Below are 25,061 nucleotides of genomic sequence, written 5' to 3' on the forward strand. Positions count from 1 at the left end.
GGGGCAGACTGGCTACACACCTTTTACCTTATCTCATGTCCCTCTTTAACCCTCCTGATTTCCCTTTTAAAGTGTATTTTTACATCCTCTATACTCTGACGTATTCTAAGTGATAAGGAGAGTAATTTGAGCAGGGCGCCTCTTGCCAAATATGTAAATTAAAAATATGAAAATCTGTAACAAAATGCTGTGAAAACTCAACGTCAGGCGGCACCTGCGAAAAGAGTCAACATTTCAGCTTTTGTTAGAACTGGGAAAGAGAGAAATGCATGTTGTGAGAGAAGGTGGGGAGGGCTCTATCCACAAGCCTGCAACCTCAGTGTTTGATGGCTCTCCAGTTTCACTTCATCAGGATGCATCTACACCTGGGCCATAATGCATTTGAAGACTGCCGTCATTCAGTTAATGCTTTACCACCTTGTGTTGATTTCAATCCAAATGACATAGATTAAGTTCAGTGGTTAACTACTTTTGCATTAAATTATATTTGCTGTAACTCTTCTAAAGCTGTGACCTTGCTTTGCAATCTCATCCACAGCACTGGTGCGCCTCACTTTATTCCCCACAGTTTGGTCCAGCGCTGCATTCTTTTTGGCTGTGTGAAGCTCAGGTATACAAGTTTCAGGAATTCCCCCTTGCACGTTACACTTTGCCAATAATCTGTATTGGGTAGTTACATTATCACCACACTATGCATCTTGTGCTCTCCCCAAAACAGGTCCAGTTGTAGCGAGACTTTGTATTTTCTAGATCCAAGATGGTCGCCCAAGCCATGCATCTGTTTGTGTGCTCATCACAGAAGTGGATCGGCAATCACGCATTACAATTGCTCCACTCTTTGAAACTTCTACTCCCACAGCAGCATTTCTTACTTTATTCCCTTTATCATGTATCTGCACATAGTGGATGGCCTGATTGTAATCATCCATTGCCTATCTGGTTAGCACGCAACAAAAGCTTTTCACTGTACCTCGGTATATGTGAAAATTAACTAAACTAATTGCCTTTGCAATTAAGGCCAGAATTTCATTTGCCTTCCTAAATACTTAACATTGTGTGTGTGCTAACTTGGTATGTGGTATGGTATGGTGCTCATTGACAATCAGAAGGAAATGCTCAGGCAATTATCTTGATTGCTGATACAACCTGGAAATATTTGAAATATAATATACTCCCAAGCTAATTATATTTCTGATTGCATAGCACTGGAACATGCAATCCAATTATAAGGAAATATTTATCTCCTTAGATGCTGCAAGAACAATTGAGATTTTAAGCATCTTGTGTTGTAGTTACATTCGTCTTATTGCTAACCTCATCCCAAGTGTGATGTAACGTCCACCAGGTAGACAAAAATGCAGCAAGTGAGGCAGCATCTATGGAGTGAAGGAAATGGGCAACGTTTCGGGTTGAACCCCTTCTTCAGAACCGAAATGTTGCCCATTTCCTTCACTCCATAGATGGTGCCTCACCCGCTGAGTTTCTCCAGCATTTTTGTCTACCTTCAATTTTCCAGTTCCTTCTTAAACATGTAGCACCCACCAGTCGTTTTAACTATGTTAAAAATAAAGTGTTTTTATCCCCCCCCCCCTTTCCCTTTGCCCTCTGCCCTCTTCACCTCTCCCTCCCCCACTCCTTCCTCAGAGTGGCGAGTCTGTGCCATTCTCTGATCCAATTTAGAACCGCAGGCTAATCTCAGAGGTAGAAATTATGGCCACTTGTCAAAAAGGTGTGATAAACTGGGAGTTTTAATCCATTTATGGCATAGTAGTCTGGATCTGGAGTTACGGGACAGTTACTTGGAATAGCACATTCTGGAGCCAAGGAGGAAGTAGGTCCTACTGAGCCTGATAAAGTGGAACAAGATAAGATTAATTTAGAAGCCCGTCGTAAAAGTAGAAGTGATAGTAATGTAATTAACTTTCATATTTGGTTTGAGAGAGGGATGGTCCACGGCGAAGAAATCTCTGAAGACATAAAAGCAGAGTCAGGTACATTAAGGCAAGGGGCGTATCGACCCAGTTCCCGCATTATAATCGTGTTGGCAGATATAGCTTCTTGCGTTTGAGGCAGCAGAGGTTATGTAACGCCCTCCAGGCGCTGTAGCCAGTTACAATACAATATACATACAATTCAATTTATTGTCATTTGGACCCCTGGAGGTCCAAACGAAATGTCGTTTCTGCAGCCATACATTACAAAACAAAAAGACCCAAGACACAACACAGTTTACACAAACATCCATCACATCGTTGTGATGGAAGGCAAAAAAAAACCGTATCTCTCCACTGCACTCCCCCCCCCCCCATGTCAGAGTCAGAGTCAAAGCCCCCGGCTGGCGATGGCGATTGTCCCGCAGCCATTAAAGCCACGCCGGGTGATGCAAGGTCGCGCACCGGGTCTTGGTGTTAGAGCCCCCGGCGGGCGCTCGCAAAGTCCCGGGGCCATTCCAAGCCGCGCGGGGCGATGGTGTAAGGCCCCGCTCAGGTAAGCTTCAACCCCGCAACTCGGGCGGGAGAAGTCGCCGTTGCGGAAGCCCCGAAAAGCGGTCTCCCAGCAGGGACCCAAACCCGCAGTTGCAGCCTCCGAAGCTCCGGAGGCCGGATGGCAGCAGCGCTCCACCACAGCTCCACCCGCTCCGGACTCGGCCAGCCCCGTAACGGTGAGTAGGTCGTTCCTGTTGGAGGCCGCTCCACGTTGCAGCCCCAACGACAACGGAGACCCGACAAAGAAAAGGTCGGGTCTCCCGTGCAGGGAGAGATTTTAAAGTTACCCCCTCCCCTCCCCACCCCCACACATACCCCCCCACACACACATACCCCCCCCCCCCCACACACACACACACACACATACCCCCACACACACATACCCCAACAAAAAAATAACAAAAACTACATAAAAACGAGACAGAAAATAAAAAAACACAGACGGACTGCAGAGGCCCTTGCTGACAAGAGTCGCGTCGCCCACCGAAAAATGTGCTGTTGTCGAGGGCCGTGGGGTCTGCCCCTCCACCGAGGGGGGAGAGAGGACAGCGCAGTCGAAAATGATGTTTGCTGGTCTTCTCCACACATGCAGGCTGCCGGTGAACACAGCCCCCAGCGATGTTTAAGGGGGTCTTTCAGAATCTACCAAGAAAGGAAGGTTCCAAAGGAGAAGGCCCCACCAACCAAGGTTAACTGAAGGTTATAGTTTCAAACTTTAATTTAAATACTGTAATGTAGCTAGCTGTACAATTTAAATTATCAGGTCAGAAAGTTGGTCTAAATATTGGAGACAAACAGGCAAAGAATGACGGAAAGACAGGATAAATTAGAGTACAAGAAAGAGCTAGCCTGAAATATGGAGGATAGGAAGACTTTAAAAGTTGAAGTGAGTGAGTGTGTGTTCTGTGGATAGTAAGTCTGGCGAATCAGTAAGGCAGGAAATTGTGGATAAAGGGATCGGGGTATGGAGAGAAAGCAGGTACAGGATTGAGTTGGATGATCAGCCATGATCATATTGAATGGCGGTGCAGGCTCGAACGGCCGAATGGCCTACTCCTGCACCCATTTTCTATGTTTCTATAAAGCACCGTGCCATGCCACAAATCACCATAGCATAACGTACAACAGCATAAATCACCAGACCGTAAAGTACCATAGCACATAGAAAATAGGTGCAGGAGTAGGCCGTTCGGCCCTTCGAGCCTGCACCGCCATTCGGTATGATCATGGCTGATCATCCAACTCAGTATCCCATACCTGTCTTCTCTCCATACCCCCTGATCCCTTTAGCCACAAGGGCCACATCTAACTCCCTCTTAAATACAGCCAATGAACTGGCCGCAACTACCTTCTGTGGCAGAGAATTCCACAGATTCACCACTCTCTGTGTAAAAAAATGATTTTCTCATCTCGGTCCTAAAAGACTTCCCTCTTATCCTTAAACTGTGACCCCTAGCACAAAGCGCCATTGCATACATAATGCGCTATAGCAGAAAGCGCTATAGTATAGTATCAGTCTGAAGAAGGGCCTCGACCCGAAATGTTGTCTATTTCCTTCGCTCCATAGGTGCTGCTGCACCCGCTGAGTTTCTCCAGCATTTTTGTCTACCTTCGATTTTCCAGCATCTGCACAGTTCCTGCTTAAACAGAGTATAAAGCACCAAGGCATAAATCACTATAGTACATAAAGCAGTAGATCCATCACCCGGCTGCTGACGTCTGCCCGCAGCGCGGAAACTACGTTGGATACAGCTGATTGATGGCAGTGTAGCCAATAGTTCGCAGCGAGGGCCGGCCTAAGGGTAGCGTAGGCGGCTGTAAAAGGCAGGTACCAGCGGCCGTGCCCGCCCGGCCTCCCTCCCTTCCTTCCTTTCTTCCAGCCAAAGTTCAACATTCAGCAGCAGCAGCAGCAGCAGCAGCACCAGCAGCACCAGCATGGTCCCGGCGTACGGCGGCATCATCACCTCCTCTCTCCGCTTCTTCAGCGCCGCTCTGCTCAGGGCCTGTCGCCTGCACACCAGCGCGCCCAGGTAGGACACAGACCCGGGGAAGGGGGTAGTGGGAGAGGGAGAAAGCGGCGAAAATCCTCCCTCCCTTCCACGTCCCCGTCCACCTCCACCACCCGGCCCGGCTCCATTCACTCGCCCCAGCTCACCCACCCCTCTTCACCCCAATCTTCTCCCCTTCCTGCTCTCCCCCCCCCCCCCATTCTTGTCTTCTCTCGCACCCCATTTAGTTTCCCTCTCCCCCCTTTTTTCTGGCCCTTGTGGCTAAGGGGATCAGAGGGTATGGAGAGAAGGCAGGTACGGGATGTTCAAAAGGGAACTGCAGATGCTGGAATATCGAAGGTACACAAAATTGCTGGGGAAACACAGCGGGTGCAGCAGCATCTATGGAGCGAAGGAAATAGGCGACGTTTCGGGCCGAAACCCTTCTTCAGACGCAGACGCGATACTGAGTTGGATGATCAGCCATGATCATATTGAATGGCGGTGCAGGCTCGAAGGGCCGAGTGGCCTACTCCTGCACCTAATTTCTATGTTTCTCCTCCTCTCCCCCAACCTCCCTCCCTTAATTTCTCTTTCCCCCCCTTCCCCTCCCCTGTCCACTGCTCCGGGATGCGAGCCCAAAGCCCCGGCAAGACGGCTGATGAAATATCAAGAGCTGATTACGTGTTTCATTGTCTGAAGCCGCCGTGCAGACTCATCGGGCGTTGAAATGGAAAGCTCCCGATCGCATCTAATGCGTGGAGAAGCGGGGCAGGGCGAACAAGGAGCTGAAATGAAAAATAGTTGCAATAACTCTGTCATTTCTATTTGACCTTGTTTCTCTCTGCTCTCATCCCATTCCAATCAGCCGCGTTAAAACGCAGTCTCCACGACTGGTTGCTCTCTTTTCTGTACTGGTGTGTATTTAGGATTTCTTAAACGCGTGTCATTTTTGTTGGCGTTTCTGATGTAATCTCGTGTTGAGTTTGCACTGGAATTTCCCCCAGCGCCGCCGACTTTCCACTGACTAAAATTACACTTGAAATGACACCGGCGTCTCGAACCGCTCGCCATTCATCACTACCGGGTTCTGCCTGCGAGACTTGAGTGTCCTCGCAGTCACCGTTTCCGCGCTCGATTGGCAAAATAATGCAACGGCACAATCCCGCCCGCGTCTGTTAAATGTTGGTAGTACACTTCAATAAGTTATATCCATCCATGCCTCGATATATGAACGGTTAGGCGGTGCTATCGATTGCATTTCAATTGACAGGCCTTTCATCAAACCTTTCCTTGCTCTCTCTATCAGTAAACAAGGGCCCCGCCAATTTTGCAGTTAATTTGCTCATCTCCAATTGACGTTCTTTAAAGATGCTTAAAAATAGCAGCTGCCAATACTAAATCAGGAATCTGGGCTATCACCTTGCCTTTGCCTACAGGAGTTGTCTGCCAAGAGGCGTTAGTCCAACTTATAACATAATATCTTGTAGTTATATATTTGTTTAAAACGCAGGAAGCCAGCTCGCCCATCTAGTCTCTGCCAGTTCTCGGCTCAATTCCATTCACTGACTTATTCAAGAGAGAGTTAGATTTGGCACTTGGGGCAAATGGAATCAAGGGATATAGGGAGAAACAGGAACAGGGTACTGATTCTGGATGACTGGCAGTGCTGGTGCAAAGGACAAATGGCCTCCTGCACCTATTTTCTATGTTTCTATTTCTCTATTCACCTGACCTTTCATTAACTCCTGCTTTTCCTGCACCCCTTCTACGCTGCAGAAACCAACCTCCCTTCCACTGACTTCATGCACACTTCACGTTGCCTCGTCAGGGACAGCAGCATAATCGAGATCCAGTCACTCCCTCTTCTCCCCTCTCCCATCGGGCAAGAAGCGTGAAAACGCACACCTCCAGATTCAGGGATAGTTTCCACCCAGCTGTTATCAGGCAACTGAACCATCCTACCAACAACTAGAGAGCGGTCTTGAGCTACTATCTACCTCATTGGAGACCCTCAGACTATCCTTAATCGGACTTTATCTTGCACTAAATGTTATTTCCTTTATCGTGTATCTGTACACTGTGGACGACTTGATTGTAATCATATGTAGTCTTTTCCACTGGTTACCACACTACAAAAAGCTTTTCACTGTACATTGGTACATATGACAATAAACTAGACTAAATAATTAGGGTGATCTAGATTACATGGTCAGTCTACCAAACCACATGGCTTTGTGGCGTTGGAGGCAACTGGAGCACTTTGAGGTGGAGTGGAGGGGAGGGTGCGAAACCCACCTGGTCACAAAGGGAACATGCAAACTCCACACAGACAGCATTGTGGTTCAGGATTGAACCTGGGTCACTGGAGCTGTGAGAAAGCTGCAATTTCTTCATTCCCATCCATTGGCATCAGTGCAGTTCCTGAATAGTGACCTCACCTGGAAAAGATGAGGCGCAGTCGGAATGTAGAAACGAGGAACTGCAGATGCTGGTTAATACACGAAAGGACACAGAGTGCTGGAGTAACTCAGCAGGTCAGGCAGCATTCCTGGTAACAATCAATAGGTGACATTTTTGGTTAAGTCTGATGTCCAAAAAAGGCTCCTGACGTAAAATGTCATCTATCCGTGTACTCCAGAGATGCTGCCTGACCGGCTAGGTAACTCCAGCACTTTGTGTCCTTTGGCAGTTTTGTGGTACCACAGTTAGATATCAGCTCTAAACAGTCCAATTCTTAAGGGCATGGCAGCCAACACACCCATCACTATCTCTACAACCACCTCAACCAAGATCTTAACATGAAAGCTATTTGGCCCAAGAGATCATTGAAATTTATAATTATTCGACTAGTTTAGCTCTTCCTTCTCTGATAATAGTTGCTACCTCAAGCTGCTGTTTTACTGAGATGTTTAAATGTCTTATGGACAATGGGTACAGGAGTAGGCCATTCGGCCCTTCGAGCCAGCACCACCATTCAATATGACCATGGCTGATCATCCCCAATCAGTACCCCGTTCCTGCCTTCTCCCCATATCCCCTGACTCTGCTATTTTTAAGAGCCCTATCTAGCTCTCGCTTGAACCTGCCTCCACTGCCCTCTGACGCAGAGAATTCCACAGACTCGCCACTCTCTGTGAGAAAAAGTGTTTCCTCGTCTCCGTTCTAAATGGCTTACTCCTTATTCTTAAACTGTGTGTGTGGCCCCTGGTTCTGGACTCCCCCAACATCGGGAACATGTTTCCTGCCTCTAGCGTGTCCAAACCCGTAACAATCTTATATGTTTCCAATTCGCTTCTGCCGTACAAATTGAGGCAAAATAATAATTTAGTCTGTGCAGATTTATTTCTCCTACTAATAATACCCCAGTCTCATCCTCTAAGGGACCTGTCTCAGTTTGTCTGCCCCAGTGGGCGTGGACTCGGTGGGCCAAAGGGACTGGCTCCGCGCTGTATCTCTTAAAGTCCAACGATCAGCATTCCCTTTCCTAAAGAGATGCTGTCTGACCTGCTGAGTTGCCAAAGCACTTTGTGTCTATCTTTGCTGTAAACCAAAGTTTTATTGAATGTTTATTCCTTATAGGCCATTCAGCCACAGGTTTTTCTTTCCCTTTCCCACTTGTCGTGTTAAACTTGTAAACGCAAGTACCCCTCGCCCCCTCCCTTAGGTGAGTTTAGTTTAGAGATACAGTGCGGAAGATACAGGATCTACAGCCCACTGAGTCCGCGCCGACCAGCGAGCACCCCGTACACTAGCACTATCCTACAGACTACGAACAATTTACAACTTTCGCCAAAGTCAAATTAACCTTCTGCCAAAGTCAAATTAACCTACCAACCTATACGTTTTTGGAGGGTGGGAGAAAACCGTAGCACCCCGAGAAAACCCACGGGGCCATGAACGTACGAACTCCGTATAGACAGCACCCGTAGTCAGGATCGAACCCGGGTCTCTGGCGCTGCAAGGTAGAATTCTACCTCTGCGCCACCGTGCCGCCTTTAATATCTACTCATACATTACTGCCAATGTCTCTCCGATTCTGCCAAGTCACGAGTTTGCAGAAATTAACAGTACAGACAATTATTCAGCCAACTGAGAATAGGTCTGTTTGGCCAATTCGTCACTCCATCTGTAATCCATTCAGTCATGAGATGCGGAAGTCACTGTCAATGTAGGGTATTCAGATCATCCCTAATTGTCCTGAAGCTGTGTAAGAATCGATCACGTCAAGGTTGGGTGCAGGCCAGAATGATCACGGACGTCTGAATATCTTAAAGATCATTTGTAAAACATTTGTAACACGCACACAAGAAACTGCAGATGCTCGAACCATGAGCAAAGTGCCAAGTGCTGGAGGAGCTCAGAGGGTCCGGCAACATTTGGCGAGGGAATGGACAGGCAATGTTTTGTGTTGGGGTCTGCAGAAGGGTCCTGATGCATTACCTCCCCAGATGCTGCCTGACCTGTTGGGTTGTGATTTGTAAGACGCCATCTGGTTCACTAATACAGTAATTTAATGTGAGTTTTTAAGTGAATTCCACATTTATTTAATTACTTAAATTTAATCTTCCCCAGATGCTGTGGTGGGATTTGAACACGGGTTTCTGACAATAGTCCAGAGCTCTAGTTTCAAGTCCATTAGTACAACCAGCAGCTCCACTTTGGAAGCAAGTCAGACTCGAGAGTCGAGAGTGTTGTCATATGTCCCAGATAGAACATAACATTCTTACTCGCAGCAGCACAACAGAATCTGTAAACATAGTACACTGTAAATAATATAATAAACGAGGAAGAAAGTATGTAAATACGCACATGTACCCACATATACATACATACATGCGTGCACACGCACGTACACACACAAGCGCACGTTCACACACGCACGTACACACACACACGTTCACACACGCACACGTTCACACACACACACGTTCACACACACACGTTCACACACACACACACGCACGTACACACACGCACGTACACACACACACGCACGTACACACACACACATACGTACACACACGTACGTACACACACATACGTACACACACACACACGCACGTACACAGACACACGCACGTACACACACGCGCACATACACACACACGCGCGCACATTCACACACGCGCACGTTCACACACACGTTCACACACATACACACGTACACACACACACACACGTTCACACATACATACACACACGTTCACACACACACGTACGTACACAGAAAAACGGACAATACAATAGTTTAAGAAGGAACTGCAGATGCTGGAAAATTGAAGGTAGACAAAAATGCTGGAGAAACTCAGCGGGTGCAGCAGCATCTATGGAGCGAAGGAAATAGGCAACGTTTCGGGCCAAAACCCTTCTTCAGATTGGGCGATATCTCCTTATCGCTCACATTTTCCAGCCCTGACGGCATCCCTGGAAATTTCCCCTGCACTCCAGTACTCATCTCCTTGATCAGAACTGACATGCGGCATCCTAGATGTGAGCTGATTTGTGGAAGATGCTGTTCCAGAAGGACTCGCGGCTCGATATTTTAAGCACCTTGCCTGAACCGCTTATGCCACTGATCTGTGTGGATGTGCGCATCCAGATCCATCTATCCCCACCCACCTTAATCCTTCCAAAATGCACAACCTGTCATTCTTCAAGATGACTTTCATTTGCCATTCTTTGTTTGTCTATTGCTATCGTTTAGGTCCTTTTTTTCCCCCCTTTGCAATCAGTCCCACTGATTAGTTTTAATATAATCTGCTAACTGCTTAATCCATGGTGTGACGCCTCAGTGCGAATTATTGGGCGACAGATTGTCTCCCTGGGTTTGCATAAGTGTCATGAGAACTGGCACTCAGCATATTTCTATAAGCCACAAACATGATTAATATCTTGTTATTGTATTTCTCTGCACACACACACACACGCACCTGTGACAATTCTTCCACCTCATTACACAATTACCCGATTAGTCATCAATGAACACATTAGTGACTCAGTGGTGCTGGCCTCCAACTGGAAGAACTTGATTAATTAAACTGATGGAATAGCCAGACTGCAGATTGGTGGTTTAAACCAAAGATAGACACAAAAAGGGTCTCGACCCGATAGAACTAGTGTAGGCGGTGATTGTTGGTTGGTGGGCCGAAGGGCCTGCTTTGACGCTGTAACTCTAAACTTTAAGCACCTTTGGCCTCTTTTGATTCCAGAAATGATGCGGTGGTCATCTCGGGGAGAAGGCTGGCCAGGCAGATCCGGGGAGAAGCCAAGCTCGACGTTGAGAACTGGGTGGCTGATGGGAACAGGAGGCCACATCTTAGCGTTATCTTGGTGGGCGAGAACCCAGCCAGCCACTCCTACGTGAAGAACAAAACCAAAGCTGCTGCTGACGTGGGTATGTATCTCGCCTTCTACTCTGCGGAGAACGCTGGTGTGCGTCCCCAACAGCCGTGGTTTGCGGCACTTTTTCCCCCCCCCCCCCCCCCCCACAGAAAGTTAGTTGATGGAGATGCTGCGAAACAGGCCCTTCGGCACAACTTGCCCACACCGGCCAACATCTCCCAGCTACACCAGTCCCACCTGCCTGTGTTTGGTCCATTTCCCAAATATTTAGCCCTGGGCAGCTTGCAACCCAGCAGTATGAAAATCGACTTCTCTAACTTCAAGTAACCCCTGTCCCACTTAGGAAACCTGAACGGAAACCTCTGGAGACTTTGCGCCCCACCCAAGGTTTCCGTGCGGTTCCCGGAGGTTGCCGGAGGTTGCAGGTAGTGGAAGCAGGTTGGGAGACTGACCAAAAACCTCCGGGAACCGCACGGAAACCTTGGGTGGGCGCAAAGTCTCCAGAGGTTTCCGTTCAGGTTTCCTAAGTGGGATAGGGGCAATACTTTCCCTCTCTCTCCGTCCCCCCCCATTCTAGTTCTCCGATTAGTTTGACTGTCCCCTTGATTAAAACCTTATCTTTGTTATACTTCAAGGTCACCTTACCTCAGCTAACAATAATTTATTCTACTTTTTCCTTGAGCTTTGTCCCCTTTGAGCTCCCGTTTTCACACCTTACCCTTCCATATCTCTGTGTCTCCCTCTCCCTTGACTCACATTCCTCCATTTCTTCCGTCACCCATTCCTTCTCTCTAGCGATGCTGCCTGTCCTGCAGAGTTACTCCAGCATTTTGTGTCTTCTTAGATGTTGCTTTGTCGGAAGCTGGCGTTTGCGAGACTTGGCTGCTTTGGTATTTCTTACTTGATTCACCATGTCCCTGGCCGTGAAAAGTCTTGTTATCAAGTACTGTTAATATCATTGCATTGTTCCAACATTGAATACCATGCTTCAAAGTCCACGTCTAAAATCGTCGGGCGGCAATGTGGCGCAGCGGTAGAGTTGCTGCCTTGTAGCACCAAAGACCCAGGTTCGATCCTAATAATAATAATGGATGGGATTTATATAGCGCCTTTCTAATACTCAAGGCGCTTTACATCGCATTATTCATTCACTCCTCAGTCACACTCGGTGGTGGTAAGCTACTTCTGTAGCCACAGCTGCCCTGGGGCAGACTGACGGAAGCGTGGCTGCCAATCTGCGCCTACGGCCCCTCCGACCACCACCAATCACTCACACACATTCACACACAGGCAAAGGTGGGTGAAGTGTCTTGCCCAAGGACACAACGACAGTATGCACTCCAAGCGGGATTCGAACCGGCTACCTTCCGGTTGCCAGCCGAACACTTAGCCCATTGTGCCATCTGTCGATCCTGAATTGGGGTGCTGCCTGCACGGAGTTTGCACATTCTTTGTGACTGCATGGGTTCTCTCTGGGTGCACCGGTTTCCTCCTGCACTCCAAAGACGCACAGGTTTGTAGGTCAATTGGCTTCTGTAAAAAAAAAATGTAAAGAAAATAATAATAAAATTGTCCACAGTATGTAGGATAGAACGTGTGTACAGGGTGATCGCTGGTCGGCACGGACTCGGTGGGCCAAAAGGCCTGTTTCTACACTGTATCTCTAAAGCATTAGCTCATGCCTTTGGAAACAAAATGCGATCTCGAAATTGGAGGTTTTTAAATTGGAGGATTTTAATGCACAAAATGTTGGATGAACTCAGCAGGTCCGGCAGCATCTATGGAGGGAATGGACAGGTAACACAACCTTTTCGCTTGGTACCCTTAAGCCCCTGTCCCACTTAGGAGACCTAAACGGCAACCTCTGGTGACCTTGCCCACCACCCAAGGTTTCCATGAGGTCTCCGGAGGTTTCGGTCACTCTCCCTAATGTGGTCTCCGCATGGTCGAGGCTTCATCCAGGTTGCTGCTATTTTTTCATCATGATTAAAACCGGCCTCGACTAAAAATAGGTTGCCGTTTTAAAAATCCATAATTTTTTAGTCGCAGGTCTAGTCGAAGCCGGTTTTCTTCATAGTCGAGGAAGGTTTTCAACATGTGCGTGGGAGGTGGTAGGAGGTTGCAGGTCACCTCGACCTAGATTTTTTATTGGGTGGCGGGCAAGGTCACCAGAGGTTGCTGTTTAGGTCTCCTAAGTGGGACAGGGGCTTTACTCAGACTGTTGGTCAGATACTGCCTGACCTACTCCGTCCCTCCAGCTCTTTGCGTTTTGCATAATGTGTGTGGGAATGTTTTGGGAGCATTGACCTTGTGGGCAGAGGAACTTGTTTCTATGACAAACTCTCCAATTATATTTGACTGTTGCATTTACCAAGACTTCCTCATGTTTCCTGGTGACGTTAGCCAATCAGCCCCAGCTTCCTGCCATCCCATTTCATAGAGTCACAGAGTCTTGCAGCATGTAAACAGGCTCTGCGGTTCACCACACAGTTGCAGACAGTCCCACCTGTCCATATTTGGTCCATATCCCTCTAAACCTGTCCTATCCATGTACCTATCTAAATGTTTCTTAAACGTTGCGATTGTAACTACCTTCTCTGGCAGCGTGTTCCATGTACCTACCATTCTTTACGTGAAAAAGTTACCCCTCAGGTTCCTATTATCTCTTTCCCCCTTCACCCCTCACCTTAAACTTATGTCCTCTGGTTCTCCATTCCCCTATTCTTGGTAAGAGACTGGAGGTTTACGTGATCTATTCCTCTCATGATCTTGTACACCTTTATAATATCACCCTTCATCCTCCTGCGCTCCAAGGAATAGAGTCCCAGCCTACTTAGCCCGATAGTTCAGGCCTTGGCAACATCCTCGTAAATCTCCTCTTCTCTCACACACTTGCCCATTAGCTCCTGATTCTTCTACAATCCACATATGTCAGAGACTGCTCTCACCGGCCAATTAACCTACTGACCTGCATGTCTTTGGGACATGGGTGTCAGAGGTTATGGGGAGAAGGCTGGAGAATGGGGTTAGGAGCGAGAGATAGATTAGCCATGAATAAATGGCGGAGTAGACTTGATGGGCCGAATGGCCCAATTCTACAATCACTTATGGAAAATATGAATTTATAAACCCACATGGTCGCGGGGAGAGCGTTCAAACTCCACACAGACAGCGGGGGAGGTCTGCATTCAACCCAGATCGCTGGAGCTGTGCCACCAGGAAGTTCTTTGGAGCCAGTTCTTAGAAAGTTATTGTAATTAGACACGCGAGGTCTGGCTTATTCACCATTTCCTACCCTGCAAAACCTGTAGATCAACCATTAGGACATTCCTTAATCCTCTTCGAGCAGATCGTGCACAAGTTCACAATCGCTGTCTGCTGTCAGGATTGAGAAACACCTTTCAAAGTTGTTGTGTAAGAATAGACAGGAAACACTGGAGTAACTCAACGGGTTAGGCGGCATCTCTGGAGAAAAAGAGTGGGTGAGGTTTCGGGGCGGGACCCTTCTGACTGAAATTCGGGGTTGGGTGGTGGTGGGGGGGGGGGTTGAAGAGCTGGAGGCAAGAAAAGGCCTGGAGCGATCAGGGCTGACCAGGGTGAAGCCATGCTAGTAGGCCCATGGTTAGTTAGTACAGAGAAGGTTCACCAGACTGATTCCTGGGATGGCAGGACTTTCATGTGAAGAAAGACTGGGTAGACTCGGCTTGTACTCGCTAGAATTCAGAAGATTGAGGGTGGATCTTAGAGAAACTTACAAAATTCTTAAGGGGTTGGACAGGCTAGATGCAGGAAGATTATTCCCGATGTTGGGGAAGTCCAGAACTAGGGGTCACAGTTTAAGGATAAGGGGGAAATCTTTTAGGACTGAGATGAGAAAAACATTTTTCACACAGAGAGCGGTGAATCTCTGGAATTCTCTGCCACAGAAGGTAGTTGAGGCCGGTTCATTGGCTATATTTAAGAGGGAGTTAGATGTGGCCCTTGTGGCTAAAGGGATCAGGGAGTATGGAGAGAAGGCAGGGATGGGATACTTAGTTGGATGATCAGCCATGATCATATCGAATGGCGGTGCAGGCTCGAAGGGCCGAATGGCCTACTCCTGCACCTATTTTCTACGTTTCTAAGGTGCGAACTCCAGAGCGATACATTATGGTGAACTGTGGAACTGGCTAAACAACTAGGGTGGAGGAAGGGGGTGGTGGGGAGGGAAAGTGGAGGTGGAAGCTACTTAAAATAGTAAGATTAAACGAGAACTTACCAGTTGGAAGTTTGATCTGTATTTTATGAGGAGTTACGATGAGGGATTACGTGAAGAACCCGCTCAGTGCGCAGGCGCGGCATACTTCCAAGCAGCGGTGTGGAATCACAGATAGACACAGTTATTTTGAAGTAAACATAGCAAAGATAAGGAGACATCAATTTATTAGTTTGATCAATATAATGAGGGTGGGAGCGGAGGGCACGTAATACCCTCATCGTAACTCCTCATAAAATACAGATCAAACTTCAAACTGGTAAGTTCTCGTTTAATCTTACTATTTTACTTCGGAGTCACGTGAGTGACTACGTGAAGATTTCAAAGCTCTGTGATTTCAAACCGTGTAACAGTTTCATTTCACTCACTGCCGAAGTTCTTGAGGGAGGAAGTGTTATCGTAATGAACCAATGAGTCTATTTGTAGAAAAACACAATGGTATTTTTTAAACAATAACAACAAAGAATTAAGTTGCTCCCCTGGGCTTAAATTAAATATTTGCAGTTCGTAAATCTTTACTGCAAATAAACCAGGTTTTGCCAACGGCTTATTATAAAATTTCTGAACGGTCTTTTCCCTTCCCACCATCCTGCTGTAGCCAGGATGTGGTCTATAGGCATGTCCATTCTTTAGCCGTCGACATGGATGCTGCCCTGGTGGAATAAAATTTGTACATGCTACTGTTTATCCCAGCAGTTTCTAGCACCTGCTTGAGCCATCACGCAATGGTTTGGCTCGTACCCCACCATAAGTTTTTGTGACTGACCCACAAGGCTTTTCATCTCCCTCGAATATTCTGGTTGTGTCTATGTAGGATAGTAGGTGGGTCATGGCACATAACCGTGGTTCTGGTGGGTAAGCCACGACTGGATTAGGTGTTCCTGGTCTGCTCTGTTTGACCAGTCGCTGGATAACGACAGATCTGGTCTGGAGCTGTGATCATGTTGTCCAGTCGCAATAGGTGTAGTGACTGGACCCTCTGAGCGGATACAAGTGCCATCAACATGAGCGTCTTTAGTGTAGCTTGCTCGAGGCCGGGGGATCTGGCTGGTGGCCATTCCCTGAGATATGTCAGGACCACACTGATATCCCAAATATGGGTATACCTGGGCTTAGGGCTTGACATTGTAAATGCCCTTCATCAGTTTTACCACCAGTGGATGGGATCCCATCGCCTGTTGTCCTGGCGCTGGTTTGAGATAAGCAGAAAGAGCACTCTGCGCTGTGTTGATGGCACTGTAGCTGATCCCTACATCGTGGTGTAGATAGGCCAGGAACTCCAGTATGTTGGTGGCTGTAGCTGTTGCGTATGTTGTCCCTGTTTCCTGGCAGTACTTCTCCCTTTTTTGATGCTGGTTAAGTACTGCCTCTTGGTGGATGTTCGAAGGGATGCCGACATGGTGGTGATGGTTTGTTTGGACAATCCCAGTTCCAGGTAAGGTCTGTTCAAACTTGCAACCCAGGCGTTTAATTTTCTCATGGCATGGGTGTTTAGCTTACCTGGTAGGTAAGTAGCTGATAGCCAAATATGTCTTTCGACACACCATTGCCAAATCATGTTGACCAATTTGTCGCATGATAATGATTTTATGCCACCCATATGGTTAATATAAGCCATCACCGTAGTATTTATCAATTTGTAACCGAACATGCAAGTGCTGCATATTAGATACATATGCTTTTAAACCATAAAAGGCGCCCAACATCTCTAGATAGTTAATGCCCAGTGTAAGTAGTAATGATGACTCTAGGTTAGTCCATCTACCACTTGTGCTGGATATGGAGTTAGTCGCTCCCCAGCCTTGAGCACTGGCATCTGTTTGAATAACTAAAGTAGGGTTAGTGATAAAGATAGGGCTGAAACTATGCCAAACGTTTTCTGCCCACCACTGTAGCTCTGATATTGCTTCAGTGGGTAAGTTCATGACACGATCATAGTGACCTGTATGTAATTTTATTGCCCGTACCTTTGCTCTCTGTAAATTTTTTTGATAGTGCAAAGGTCCGAATTGTGTAGCCGTAAATGCTGCTACCATTTCCCCAATTACTCTTGCTAATTGTCTAATAGTTGGTCGCTCGTTGATCATTAATTTGTTGCATGATTGTGCTAATTCAACCATTTTTGCCTTTGGCAAGGTAACAGTCATATGGACTGAGTTAATTGTGAAGCCCAGGTAGTCCATGATAGTGGATGGCTTCAACTTAGATTTATCTGGATGTAGGACGAACCCCAGAGTTTCGAGGAGCTGTTTTGTAGCTGATACTGCTGCCACAGCCAATTCCATCGTTTTCCCTACTTTCAGAATATCCTCCAGATATGCCATGACAATATGTTTTTGTTTTCTTAGTATTGCCATGGCTGGGTTCAATATTTTGGTGAATAATCTTGGGCTGAAGTTAGCCCATAGGGCAATGCTTTGTACCATCCAGATAAATTTTAGGTATCTGCGATGATCCTTGTATATGGGTACTAGATAGTAAGCATCTTTAAGATAAATGCTTGCCATGAAGTGTCCTTTGGAATTCAGTTGTTTGGCAGTAACATATGTCTCCATTTTGAAATGTATATACTTAACAAATTTGTTTAGTGATGTTAAGTCAATGATGATGCGACAGCCACCATATTTTTTGGTTTTAGTGAATATATTCGATACAAATTCCAAAGGTTCATGTTTGGTCTTTTCGATGACCCCCTTTGGTTAAGTCTCACCAGTTCAGCTTGTCCCTCACGTTTCTCTTTGACGGAGGGAGAAATACCCTTTGGGGCCAATGTTGAACTGTCGGCGTTTTTTCTGACATGAATTGTATTTTATATCCACTAATGCTGTTGAGTATATACTTGTCACTCGTGACCATACCCCATGCTTCTTTAAACAAGTGTAAACTCCCCCCTGTTAATAAAGCACCCTTATTCTCTATATGCTGGTAGGGACCAGACCCACCTACCTCCATGGTTATTGGCGATTCTGTTTCTTCATTTTCCTGAAGATTTTGTTCTGACGTGCTGGCGATGTTGGGGGGAGGCGCATTTTCCAGAGGGTCCGCTGCGGGCCCTGATCTAAAAAGATCTTTGGGGATAATGTGCGGACCCCAAGCGTTCACCAGTCCCATATTGCGGACGTCGACTGGTGGATGCCGTGAGGTGCTGCCGCTTGGGTATCGGAGGTCTTGGTTTGCTCGTCCCGGGGCCTGCCCTCATTAGGCCGAAGGTTTTTGATGCTTCCTGCATCTCCTTCAGTTTTTTATTGAAATCTTTCCCAAATAGCAGCGCGTCCGTCTCCGCAGCTGGGGCTTTACACAAGCCAGCAAATTTGGGATTGAGGGCAGGTCTTATGTTTCCCTCCGGAGATTGTTGATCTCAAATTGTGTGGTACACATTAATGCCAGCACATCCTGCTGGCAGGTATCCATCTCCGTGGTCTCTACGGAATGAGCAAAGGCTGTGATGGCCGACGTCAGGAGCCTTAGGATCCGCTGTAGCTTGAGTTCTTGGGTCCGGATGTGTGACCCACATGCCCCCAGATTTGGCTGTTGACACTTTTTACTTTGAGGGCCTCACAGTTTTCTGGTGCTGTGTGTTGTTTCAGCACCTCAGCGAGCACCTTTTCCAGTAATGGTTGATGCTGGCCGCCATTCTTGGTTCCAGCGGTGCTCCAGCCCGTGGGGTTGCTACAAGCGGTCCATCACACCCAACAGCTCTTCATGTTCCTGCACCCCTGGCATACTCCCGAATTCGTCCGCCTGCCCCTGTTCCAGACCAGCCCAGCCCTGGTCACCAATTCTCGCACCTGCTTGAGCCATCTCGCAATGGTTTGGCTCGTACCCCACCATAAGGTTTTTGTGACTGACCCACAAGGCTTTTCATCTCCCTCGAATATCCTGGTTGTGTCTATGTAGGATAGTAGGTGGGTCATGGCACATAACCGTGGTTCTGGTGGGTAAGCCACGACTGGATTAGGTGTTCCTGGTCTGCTCTGTTTGACCAGTCGCTGGATAACGACAGATCTGGTCTGGAGCTGTGATCATGTTGTCCAGTCGCAATAGGTGTAGTGACTGGACCCTCTGAGCGGATACAAGTGCCATCAACATGAGCGTCTTTAGTGTAGCTTGCTCGAGGCCGGGGGATCTGGCTGGTGGCCATTCCCTGAGATATGTCAGGACCACACTGATATCCCAAATATGGGTATACCTGGGCTTAGGGCTTGATATTGTAAATGCCCTTCATCAGTTTTACCACCAGTGGATGGGATCCCATCGCCTGTTGTCCCGGCGCTGGTTTGAGATAAGCAGAAAGAGCACTCTGCGCTGTGTTGATGGCACTGTAGCTGATCCCTACATCGTGGTGTAGATAGGCCAGGAACTCCAGTATGTTGGTGGCTGTAGCTGTTGCGTATGTTGTCCCTGTTTCCTGGCAGTACTTCTCCCTTTTTTGATGCTGGTTAAGTACTGCCTCTTGGTGGATGTTCGAAGGGATGCCGACATGGTGGTGATGGTTTGTTTGGACAATCCCAGTTCCAGGTAAGGTCTGTTCAAACTTGCAACCCAGGCGTTTAATTTTCTCATGGCATGGGTGTTTAGCTTACCTGGTAGGTAAGTAGCTGATAGCCAAATATGTCTTTCGACACACCATTGCCAAATCATGTTGACCAATTTGTCGCATGATAATGATTTTATGCCACCCATATGGTTAATATAAGCCATCACCGTAGTATTTATCAATTTGTAACCGAACATGCAAGTGCTGCATATTAGATACATATGCTTTTAAACCATAAAAGGCGCCCAACATCTCTAGATAGTTAATGCCCAGTGTAAGTAGTAATGATGACTCTAGGTTAGTCCATCTACCACTTGTGCTGGATATGGAGTTAGTCGCTCCCCAGCCTTGAGCACTGGCATCTGTTTGAATAACTAAAGTAGGGTTAGTGATAAAGATAGGGCTGAAACTATGCCAAACGTTTTCTGCCCACCACTGTAGCTCTGATATTGCTTCAGTGGGTAAGTTCATGACACGATCATAGTGACCTGTATGTCATTTTATTGCCCGTACCTTTGCTCTCTGTAAATTATTTTGATAGTGCAAAGGTCCGAATTGTGTAGCCGTAAATGCTGCTACCATTTCCCCAATTACTCTTGCTAATTGTCTAATAGTTGGTCGCTCGTTGATCATTAATTTGTTGCATGATTGTGCTAATTCAACCATTTTTGCCTTTGGCAAGGTAACAGTCATGTGGACTGAGTTAATTGTGAAGCCCAGGTAGTCCATGATAGTGGATGGCTTCAACTTAGATTTATCTGGATGTAGGACGAACCCCAGAGTTTCGAGGAGCTGTTTAGTAGCTGATACTGCTGCCACAGCCAATTCCATCGTTTTCCCTACTATCAGAATATCCTCCAGATATGCCATGACAATATGTTTTTGTTTTCTTAGTATTGCCATGGCTGGGTTCAATATTTTGGTGAATAATCTTGGGCTGAAGTTAGCCCATAGGGCAATGCTTTGTACCATCCAGATAAATTTTAGGTATCTGCGATGATCCTTGTATATGGGTACTAGATAGTAAGCATCTTTAAGATAAATGCTTGCCATGAAGTGTCCTTTGGAATTCAGTTGTTTGGCAGTAACATATGTCTCCATTTTGAAATGTATATACTTAACAAATTTGCTTAGTGATGTTAAGTCAATGATGATGCGACAGCCACCATCTTTTTTGGTTTTAGTGAATATATTCGATACAAATTCCAAAGGTTCATGTTTGGTCTTTTCGATGACCCCCTTTGGTTAAGTCTCACCAGTTCAGCTTGTCCCTCACGTTTCTCTTTGACGGAGGGAGAAATACCCTTTGGGGCCAATGTTGAACTGTCGGCGTTTTTTCTGACATGAATTGTATTTTATATCCACTAATGCTGTTGAGTATATACTTGTCACTCGTGACCATACCCCATGCTTCTTTAAACAAGTGTAAACTCCCCCCTGTTAATAAAGCACCCTTATTCTCTATATGCTGGTAGGGACCAGACCCACCTACCTCCATGGTTATTGGCGATTCTGTTTCTTCATTTTCCTGAAGATTTTGTTCTGACGTGCTGGCGATGTTGGGGGGAGGCGCATTTTCCAGAGGGTCCGCTGCGGGCCCTGATCTAAAAGATCTTTGGGGATAATGTGCGGACCCCAAGCGTTCACCAGTCCCATATTGCGGACGTCGACTGGTGGATGCCGTGAGGTGCTGCCGCTTGGGTATCGGAGGTCTTGGTTTGCTCGTCCCGGGGCCTGCCCTCATTAGGCCGAAGGTTTTTGATGCTTCCTGCATCTCCTTCAGTTTTTTATTGAAATCTTTCCCAAATAGCAGCGCGTCCGTCTCCGCAGCTGGGGCTTTACACAAGCCAGCAAATTTGGGATTGAGGGCAGGTCTTATGTTTCCCTCCGGAGATTGTTGATCTCAAATTGTGTGGTACACATTAATGCCAGCACATCCTGCTGGCAGGTATCCATCTCCGTGGTCTCTACGGAATGAGCAAAGGCTGTGATGGCCGACGTCAGGAGCCTTAGGATCCGCTGTAGCTTGAGTTCTTGGGTCCGGATGTGTGACCCACATGCCCCCAGATTTGGCTGTTGACACTTTTTACTTTGAGGGCCTCACAGTTTTCTGGTGCTGTGTGTTGTTTCAGCACCTCAGCGAGCACCTTTTCCAGTAATGGTTGATGCTGGCCGCCATTCTTGGTTCCAGCGGTGCTCCAGCCCGTGGGGTTGCTACAAGCGGTCCATCACACCCAACAGCTCTTCATGTTCCTGCACCCCTGGCATACTCCCGAATTCGTCCGCCTGCCCCTGTTCCAGACCAGCCCAGCCCTGGTCACCAATTCTCGCACCTGCTTGAGCCATCTCGCAATGGTTTGGCTCGTACCCCACCATAAGGTTTTTGTGACTGACCCACAAGGCTTTTCATCTCCCTCGAATATCCTGGTTGTGTCTATGTAGGATAGTAGGTGGGTCATGGCACATAACCGTGGTTCTGGTGGGTAAGCCACGACTGGATTAGGTGTTCCTGGTCTGCTCTGTTTGACCAGTCGCTGGATAACGACAGATCTGGTCTGGAGCTGTGATCATGTTGTCCAGTCGCAATAGGTGTAGTGACTGGACCCTCTGAGCGGATACAAGTGCCATCAACATGAGCGTCTTTAGTGTAGCTTGCTCGAGGCCGGGGGATCTGGCTGGTGGCCATTCCCTGAGATATGTCAGGACCACACTGATATCCCAAATATGGGTATACCTGGGCTTAGGGCTTGATATTGTAAATGCCCTTCATCAGTTTTACCACCAGTGGATGGGATCCCATCGCCTGTTGTCCCGGCGCTGGTTTGAGATAAGCAGAAAGAGCACTCTGCGCTGTGTTGATGGCACTGTAGCTGATCCCTACATCGTGGTGTAGATAGGCCAGGAACTCCAGTATGTTGGTGGCTGTAGCTGTTGCGTATGTTGTCCCTGTTTCCTGGCAGTACTTCTCCCTTTTTTGATGCTGGTTAAGTACTGCCTCTTGGTGGATGTTCGAAGGGATGCCGACATGGTGGTGATGGTTTGTTTGGACAATCCCAGTTCCAGGTAAGGTCTGTTCAAACTTGCAACCCAGGCGTTTAATTTTCTCATGGCATGGGTGTTTAGCTTACCTGGTAGGTAAGTAGCTGATAGCCAAATATGTCTTTCGACACACCATTGCCAAATCATGTTGACCAATTTGTCGCATGATAATGATTTTATGCCACCCATATGGTTAATATAAGCCATCACCGTAGTATTTATCAATTTGTAACCGAACATGCAAGTGCTGCATATTAGATACATATGCTTTTAAACCATAAAAGGCGCCCAACATCTCTAGATAGTTAATGCCCAGTGTAAGTAGTAATGATGACTCTAGGTTAGTCCATCTACCACTTGTGCTGGATATGGAGTTAGTCGCTCCCCAGCCTTGAGCACTGGCATCTGTTTGAATAACTAAAGTAGGGTTAGTGATAAAGATAGGGCTGAAACTATGCCAAACGTTTTCTGCCCACCACTGTAGCTCTGATATTGCTTCAGTGGGTAAGTTCATGACACGATCATAGTGACCTGTATGTCATTTTATTGCCCGTACCTTTGCTCTCTGTAAATTATTTTGATAGTGCAAAGGTCCGAATTGTGTAGCCGTAAATGCTGCTACCATTTCCCCAATTACTCTTGCTAATTGTCTAATAGTTGGTCGCTCGTTGATCATTAATTTGTTGCATGATTGTGCTAATTCAACCATTTTTGCCTTTGGCAAGGTAACAGTCATGTGGACTGAGTTAATTGTGAAGCCCAGGTAGTCCATGATAGTGGATGGCTTCAACTTAGATTTATCTGGATGTAGGACGAACCCCAGAGTTTCGAGGAGCTGTTTAGTAGCTGATACTGCTGCCACAGCCAATTCCATCGTTTTCCCTACTATCAGAATATCCTCCAGATATGCCATGACAATATGTTTTTGTTTTCTTAGTATTGCCATGGCTGGGTTCAATATTTTGGTGAATAATCTTGGGCTGAAGTTAGCCCATAGGGCAATGCTTTGTACCATCCAGATAAATTTTAGGTATCTGCGATGATCCTTGTATATGGGTACTAGATAGTAAGCATCTTTAAGATAAATGCTTGCCATGAAGTGTCCTTTGGAATTCAGTTGTTTGGCAGTAACATATGTCTCCATTTTGAAATGTATATACTTAACAAATTTGCTTAGTGATGTTAAGTCAATGATGATGCGACAGCCACCATCTTTTTTGGTTTTAGTGAATATATTCGATACAAATTCCAAAGGTTCATGTTTGGTCTTTTCGATGACCCCCTTTGGTTAAGTCTCACCAGTTCAGCTTGTCCCTCACGTTTCTCTTTGACGGAGGGAGAAATACCCTTTGGGGCCAATGTTGAACTGTCGGCGTTTTTTCTGACATGAATTGTATTTTATATCCACTAATGCTGTTGAGTATATACTTGTCACTCGTGACCATACCCCATGCTTCTTTAAACAAGTGTAAACTCCCCCCTGTTAATAAAGCACCCTTATTCTCTATATGCTGGTAGGGACCAGACCCACCTACCTCCATGGTTATTGGCGATTCTGTTTCTTCATTTTCCTGAAGATTTTGTTCTGACGTGCTGGCGATGTTGGGGGGAGGCGCATTTTCCAGAGGGTCCGCTGCGGGCCCTGATCTAAAAAGATCTTTGGGGATAATGTGCGGACCCCAAGCGTTCACCAGTCCCATATTGCGGACGTCGACTGGTGGATGCCGTGAGGTGCTGCCGCTTGGGTATCGGAGGTCTTGGTTTGCTCGTCCCAGGGCCTGCCCTCATTAGGCCGAAGGTTTTTGATGCTTCCTGCATCTCCTTCAGTTTTTTATTGAAATCTTTCCCAAATAGCAGCGCGTCCGTCTCCGCAGCTGGGGCTTTACACAAGCCAGCAAATTTGGGATTGAGGGCAGGTCTTATGTTTCCCTCCGGAGATTGTTGATCTCAAATTGTGTGGTACACATTAATGCCAGCACATCCTGCTGGCAGGTATCCATCTCCGTGGTCTCTACGGAATGAGCAAAGGCTGTGATGGCCGACGTCAGGAGCCTTAGGATCCGCTGTAGCTTGAGTTCTTGGGTCCGGATGTGTGACCCACATGCCCCCAGATTTGGCTGTTGACACTTTTTACTTTGAGGGCCTCACAGTTTTCTGGTGCTGTGTGTTGTTTCAGCACCTCAGCGAGCACCTTTTCCAGTAATGGTTGATGCTGGCCGCCATTCTTGGTTCCAGCGGTGCTCCAGCCCGTGGGGTTGCTACAAGCGGTCCATCACACCCAACAGCTCTTCATGTTCCTGCACCCCTGGCATACTCCCGAATTCGTCCGCCTGCCCCTGTTCCAGACCAGCCCAGCCCTGGTCACCAATTCTCGCACCTGCTTGAGCCATCTCGCAATGGTTTGGCTCGTA

At 47.1% G+C, this 25,061-nt stretch overlaps 1 protein-coding gene across 1 annotated transcript in view; it reads left to right on the forward strand.

Moving 5' to 3' along the window:
* The first annotated feature begins 4,308 nt into the window (after positions 1-4,308).
* mthfd2 (methylenetetrahydrofolate dehydrogenase (NADP+ dependent) 2, methenyltetrahydrofolate cyclohydrolase) overlaps positions 4,309-25,061 on the forward strand; it is a 37,803-nt gene continuing 17,050 nt past the window's right edge. The window contains exons 1-2 of the mRNA XM_033013748.1: positions 4,309-4,516; positions 10,687-10,871. Of these exons, the coding sequence (XP_032869639.1) occupies positions 4,422-4,516; positions 10,687-10,871 (280 nt within the window). The 5' untranslated portion in view covers positions 4,309-4,421. The remainder of the gene's footprint in view (positions 4,517-10,686; positions 10,872-25,061) is intronic.

This window comes from Amblyraja radiata, chromosome 39 (assembly GCF_010909765.2).
Source record: "Amblyraja radiata isolate CabotCenter1 chromosome 39, sAmbRad1.1.pri, whole genome shotgun sequence".
NCBI classification, from domain to species: Eukaryota; Metazoa; Chordata; class Chondrichthyes; order Rajiformes; family Rajidae; genus Amblyraja; species Amblyraja radiata.